Source organism: Myotis brandtii, unplaced genomic scaffold (genome assembly GCF_000412655.1).
Source record: "Myotis brandtii unplaced genomic scaffold, ASM41265v1 scaffold2658, whole genome shotgun sequence".
Classification (NCBI taxonomy): domain Eukaryota; kingdom Metazoa; phylum Chordata; class Mammalia; order Chiroptera; family Vespertilionidae; genus Myotis; species Myotis brandtii.
The window spans coordinates 46,177-52,913 of record NW_005360118.1 but is presented as its reverse complement, the minus strand read 5'-3'; the positions used below and the strand labels follow the sequence as shown (position 1 = coordinate 52,913).

Below are 6,737 nucleotides of genomic sequence, written 5' to 3'. Positions count from 1 at the left end.
GAGGGGAGCGGGGGGAGGGTGGTGGACAAAGCCTCATCACTTTCTGGGAAAGAGAGATGAGATGTTTCAGCCCAGTAATGGGAGAGAGGAGACCTTCTGACCCTCGGGAGAGAGGATTGGGGATGCTCATCTAGAGAAAATGAGATGTCCTGACAAATAGAAGAGTGGACATACCCGACACTCAGGGGAGGTGAGGCCTTAGGGCGCTCAGATAGGGGAGGCAAGACATCTTTATATAAAGTGGGGCAGGTGAGACCCCTAGTCACTTAGAGAGAGGAGGTGAAACCTGCAGATATAGACAGAAGAGATGGGATCCCCACACACCAGGTAGAGGAGAGGCAGCGTTGGGACACTCAGGTGTGGCATAGAAGACCCCTTGGCCACGACCCTCAGGCAGGGCAGACAAGACCTCAAGATGCTCAGGAAGAGGAGATAAATGCTCACGACCTGCTGGCAGGAAGAGGAGACTGTGCTCAGGGAGGGGAGGGGAGACCGCCTGGCAGCCAGGTGGGGGTGAGGATCCCGACACTGCACGCGGCAGTTGAAACCTCAGAACGCTCATCTCGGTGAGAGGTCACCTCTGCCATTCAGGTCGAGTATGTGAGACTTGGTTCTCAGGGAGAGATGTGATGAAGTGACACTGGGTGGTGGAGAGAAGGCCTTTGGCCCTGAGATGGAAGGAAATAGACACCTCATATTCAGGGAGGAGAGATAATAACTCCCTGGTATAACTCCCAGCCGGGCCAGGTGACACTTTAACACTCAGGTGTGTGAGGTGAGGTGAGCATTGGTATCCCTGGTGTCTGAGATGCTGTCTCCTGACAATCAGAAGAAAGGATACTTCCAGGACCAGCCTAGCTCCATGGTTGAGGGTCGACCTATGAACCAGGAGGTTTGATTGCTGGTCAGGGCACATGCCCAGGTTCGGGCTCAATCCCCAGTGCAGGAGGCAGCCAATTGATGATTCTCTCTCATCATTGATGTTTCTATCTCTTTCTCCCTCTCCCTTCCTCTCTCTAAAATCAATAAAAACATATTTTAAAAAAAGAAAGGGTACTGCGTGATATTCAGGTAACCGTGATGAGAATTCCTGACAATTATAGGGGACACCACCTTGCTGCATGCAGGTCTCAGAAAGGAGATCAGAATACACTCAGAGAATATGAGACCTGTGGACCCCGCAGCGGCTTAAGGAAGGCGGGCTCTGTCATCTCAGATGAAGTGGGACCTTGAAGATCCTGGCCAGATTTGGGGACAAGGGAGGGGCTGCACTTGAGTCGTCCTCACCCAGGAGAACCTGTGCGGGAGTGGGGAAGTCATTTCAGCGAGAACTGGTTGGGCTAAGGGGTTCCTGCAGGCCTGCCTGCAGGGGGTGGGGTGGGGGAGCTGGCCCTGCTGATTGGTCAGGATGCTCAGAGCTTTGTGAGGTCAGCGGGCCTCCCGGTGGCTGGGCAGGATGATGGTGGAGATGCTGCCAACTGCCGTTCTGCTGGTCTTGGCAGTGTCTGTAGTCGCCAAAGTTAACAACACGTGTGAGTAAGTGTCCGGGACCTTGGCGGGGGATGGGGTGCCTTCTGAAGAGCAGACTCAGAAGGCCTCTGTCCAGAGAGGAGGCCATGCTGGGGCCTTCGCAGTCCCCTGGAGACCCACAGCTCGACTCAGACTCCCTGCTCCCAGCATCCTCAGCCCAGAGTCCTGGGCCCAGCTGCCCTGGGTCCTGAGACAGACCCCCAGCTCTGAGGGCATGCACAGCACGGGGATCTACCCGCACACCTACATCCTGATGCTCACCAGTCCCGCAGACATGAGATGCCCCAGCCTGTGGATGAGTCCCAAAGCATCAATCTGCTGTATCTCTAGGGCCTTCACACCCCTGAGACCCCACAGCCTCCAGGATACCCCACATGCCAATAAGTCCCAAACTAGTATGGCCTCTCACCTGTGACACCGATCCCACCTCTTGACCCCCACAGCCTCCCTACACCAGGGGTCCCTCCATCTGACAAGACAAGGTCCTCACCTCTCCTGTCACTGCCTAAGCTAATCCTGAACCCCAAAGTCTGGTTTTGAAGACCCCAGGCCATGGCACCCTGCACTCCCATGTCAGCCTCCCCGAGCCCCTGGCCCCCAACTTCTATGGCCCTCACTGTCCATCTTCCCAGCTGCCTGTGGCACCCTCTCCCCCCACCTGTGGCTACACCCACAAGACCCAAGAAATCACAGCCCTCACTACATTTCCTGGAGCCTGTGGCTCCTGCCTCGTCACAGCCCCACAACATGGCCCTCATGACACCCCCTTTGACCCTACACCAAAAGTTGCCTTCGTGTTCCCAGATCTTCCCCACTTTTTTAAAGATTTTTCCCCCCCCCCAAAAAAAATATTTTTATTGATTTCAAGAGGGAGGGAGAGGGAAAAAGAGATGGGAACACCAATGATGAGAGAGAATCATTGATTGGCTGCCTCCTGCATGTCCCCTACTGGGGATCGAGCCCGCAACCCGGGCATGTGCCCTGACCGGGAATCGAACTGTGACCTCCTGGTTCACAGGTCGATGCTCAACCATAGAGCCACGCTGGCCGGGTGATCTTTCCCACTCTTAAACCCCATATCCCTGCCCTCAGTTGAGGCACAAGGACAGGCTGTGTCTGCTCTCAACCTCATCTATGCCCGTGGTCTCTCCTCAGTGGCTCCTGTGGGCTACCGTTCAGGCAGACCCTACAAGCGACCACACGTGTGGTCGGAGGCCAGGCTGCTGCTCACGGGGCGTGGCCCTGGATGGTCAGCCTGCAGGTCTTCACCTACCACAACAGCCGGAGGTACCATGCCTGTGGAGGCACCTTGCTGAATGCCCAGTGGGTACTCACCGCTGCTCACTGCTTCAGGCTCAATAAGTAGGTGTGGGCGCGGGCAGGGGGTCTTCCCAAGGGCTCTTGTCAGGGACCTTCTTGCGGGGGCGTGTCTCCATGTAGAGTGTCCTGGGGCTCGGGGCCCAGCGGCCACCCGACTGAGCATGTTGAGGGGACCCCTGCGAGGAGAGGGCTGAGGCTCTCGGTCGCAGCCGGTGCCAGGTGCCGGGCGGGAATGACCTGGTCCCTCTGTGCGCACAGAAAACCATACGACTGGAGACTGATTTTCGGAGCAAGGGAACTCGAGTATGGCAGCACCGGGCCCGTGAAAGCACCCCTCCAGGAGAGATTTGTGGAGAAAATCATCCTTCACGAGAGATATTCCTCCATCTCAGAGGCCAACGACATTGCTCTCATGAAGGTCACCCCTCCCGTGGTCTGTGGGAGCCTTGTTGGACCGGGCTGCCTGCCTCCGTTTAAGGCCGGCCCGCCCAGAGCGTCCCAGTCCTGCTGGGTGACTGGCTGGGGGTTCTTAAGGGAGAACGGTGAGTCCGGGAGAGGCTTCCGGGGGGCATTGCGCAGCGTTCCCTCAGTGCACTTTGAGGTGAAAGGGTATGTGGGGGGCCTTGGGTGGTTGCAACCTCTGCCCCTTTCCAGCCAGATAAACTGAGGGCGAGAGCTGAGTGCCTGCCCAGGGCCACTGGTGCTGCATTTTTGAAACGGGAAGAGAAGCTCTAGGTGGGGTTTTGTGGCCGCAGGCCGGTCCTTTCTCTCTCTGGCCTCAGTTTCCCCACCTGTGAGTAGAAAGGCCATAGACCAGCCCGTCTACCCCCACCCTTGGGAGCCATAGCTCCCAAATCCTCCCCACCCATCACAGCTGCTGCAGGGTTTCCCTGCAGAAGGGAGAGGGCAGAGGGCGGGGGGTGGGGGGTGTCTGCCGTCTCTGTCTCTGTGGCCAGAAGGTTGAGCCGGCAGGGCAGGGCTTTGCACAGGGGGCCGCCTGACTGTTACCCAGTCACACCAGGGATGTGAAGAGATGATTGACGCTAACTTACCTCTCAGGCTCTTCTGTTACCTGATAACAGACCCTTTAGGCTTTCTAATTCCAGGCTGTTCATCTTGTGGAGTTTAAAACTCAGCTTTTGTTGCTAACCCCAAAATCAGTAATTTCGGGATTCTTCCCTAACTCTTCGTCCCCTCTCTGAAGCTTGCTCAGTTTCTGATAGGGTTGCCACCTGTCTCCCCAGGAAAAGTGTCTCCTGCAGGTGCCCTGGCTACCACTGGCTTCTGCTGACCTCTGACCTTCCCTCCCTGGACCCGCCCTGCCCACCCGCCCAACCACCAGCCTCCGGGGTGCATGCAGTCTCAGAGGCTGATGTCAGGGTTCGTGCTATCGTGTTGCTGGGGAGTGCAGGCTCCAGCTGCAGCCTGGATGTCTTGCAAGGCCTCTTTCGTCCTAGAATCCCTCTAAACCTAATGCGATTTCTATCGTTTTTTTGGCACACACATTCCCCCTCAGTCCCCCTCCCCTAAGGCTGGGTCTTAAAGAAATCTCAGGCTCCAACTCCTGTGCCCTCCTTCCTCCACACCTTCCTTTCCACCTGTCCGTGGAACACACTGCAGCCCTCTCCTTTCCCATTGAGGAGGGCGGGCCGTCAGCATGCGTCCTGTGAAACAGGGCCTGGGGATCCAGAAAACCCTTCTCTGCTTGAGGACACCAGGCTCTTCACAACGAATCTCTGGCTCTCTGGGCTCGGGCTCTGCCATAGACAGAACGGGCAGCTCGTTGGCTAAGGAGCCTCTGTGGTCGGTATCTCGGTGTCACCCCTACCCCAGGGTGGAGCATGCGGAGACTGGGCCTGCCGCTTGGGGGTCAGGGAAGGTGGGGGCTGAAGGGATTGGAAACATCAGAGCCATCGGCTGTGTGCCTCGCCCCCACCCACGTGCTCCGTGGGGTCCTGTCTTCCCTTCTGGCCCACGTAGCATGTTCCACACCCGCCCCTCCACCAGGCCTTACCTGTCTACGCCCCCGTCTGCACTGCAGATGGTGGGTGTTCAAACCCACCCCCTGGGCTGTGGGGCCGGAGCAGCGGCTGCCATCAGGACCTCTGTCTGTGGGACCCCCTGACAAAGAGGGGGCAGCTGGTGGCGCTCAGGCTCTGTGTGGCCGACTCTGCTCCCATGCAGACAGGCTGGCCCTTCCCAACCCAGGGCCCCAACAGAGCGTCTGCACAGGAAGGTCTGACTTGGTCCTGACAGGGGTGCCCCTTTCTTCTCTTTCATGACTTCCTGGGAATAGAGAGGGGCCTGCTCATGGGGAGGGGCTCGCCAGCCCACCTGGGGGTCCTGTCCAAGAGGGTGGAGGAGTCCTGACGGGGACCACAGGGAGGGCGACTTACAGTCAGAACTGGACTTGGTTCTGGGGAGGAAAACCAGGCTCTGAATCCAGGCCACAGCACATCCCTGCTGCCACGCAGGCAGGCGGTGCTCCAGGCTCCTGACCGGGCAGGGAGCTGACGTGCAGAAGCCATGAGGTTGCAGCGGGGACTACGTGACACGACACCCGTGGGCCCCACAGTGCTCAGCACCGCCTGGTGCCAACTGCCCTCCACGGTCCATCAGCTACCAAGAACATACATCTCTCAGCGACACCGCCCACCCCACACCCCTCTGTCCATTGTCCAGACTCTTCCTTTGTCCCCCCTCTAGGCATGCGCCCTGGGACACCGCCCCACCCCTCGCTGGTCTGCTGTGTGAAGGGGAGGGTGGGTCTTGGGTTTAAATCGAGCATTTCAGGATGAGGAGGGCTCTGTGCAGGGAGGTGGCAGGGCTTTCCCCAGCGTGTCTCCGAGATCACTGACCACTGAGTCCCTGGTTGTAGACCGCAAGATGTCACCTGTGCTGCAGGAGGCGCGAGTGGACATCCTCGACCTCAACCTGTGCAACTCGACCCGGTGGTACAGAGGGCGCATTCGCTCCACCAACGTGTGCGCAGGCTACCCTGAAGGCAACATCGACACCTGCCAGGTAACTGTCCTGGGGGTGCCCAGGCCCGTATGGCCACCTCCTTTTTGGATCCCTCAGCTCCATGCACTCAGGGGACCTGATCTAGTGACCCTTTTCCTGGCCGCATGTCTACGGTCACAATGAACATGGGCGGTGACAACACCAGCTGCCCCTACAGAGAACCAACCCCCACCTTTAGCACCTTCTCCCACCCTCACACAACGATCACATCACCCAAACACGGCTCCGGAGAGAACGTGTATGTCCTTCCCCAGAATACAAACCCTTCCAATCACACACACGCGCTCACGTGTGCCTGCACGGACACCTCATCTCCTCCTCCCTGGGAGGAAACCCTCGGTGGCCACACCCGTCACATCCAACGGACCCTCCCCCACAGCCAGCTGCGTTTCCGGGAGCGGAAAACTGTGTGGCTGCAGAAGTTGTCTGCCCAGAGCCTGTGGCCCTCCTGGGCGACAGGGAGAAGTGGCTCTTGGCTCAGCGGAGAGTGACTCCCCTGTCCTTCTGGCAGGGGGACAGTGGTGGGCCGCTCATGTGCAGAGGCCTGGAGGAAGCCTATGTGGTCGTGGGAATCACGAGCTGGGGGGTAGGCTGTGCCCGAGCCAAGCGCCCCGGAATCTACACGTCCACCTGGCCCTACCTGACCTGGATTGCTTCCAAGATCGGTGTCCAGGCCTTGCAGATGGCTCAGCCGGCTCAGCAGGGCACCCCTGCCCCTCCCAGTACTGCCACAAACCCCACTCAAGTCCCTTCTGCTAACCCTCCTTGGTACTTCCAACACTTTCCTCAACCACTTCCTCTCAGGCCACCTGCATCCAGACCCCGACCTCCAGCCGCACCCTCACCCCGACCCCCAGCGCCAC

The 6,737-nt window shown here is 58.7% G+C and overlaps 1 protein-coding gene across 1 annotated transcript in view; it reads left to right on the top strand.

Annotated features, from left to right (window-relative positions):
* The first annotated feature begins 1,459 nt into the window (after positions 1-1,459).
* The window catches only part of ACR (acrosin), a 5,717-nt gene continuing 439 nt past the window's right edge, over positions 1,460-6,737 (top strand). The window contains exons 1-5 of the mRNA XM_005868245.1: positions 1,460-1,536; positions 2,686-2,892; positions 3,109-3,392; positions 5,729-5,874; positions 6,386-6,725. Of these exons, the coding sequence (XP_005868307.1) occupies positions 1,460-1,536; positions 2,686-2,892; positions 3,109-3,392; positions 5,729-5,874; positions 6,386-6,725 (1,054 nt within the window). The remainder of the gene's footprint in view (positions 1,537-2,685; positions 2,893-3,108; positions 3,393-5,728; positions 5,875-6,385; positions 6,726-6,737) is intronic.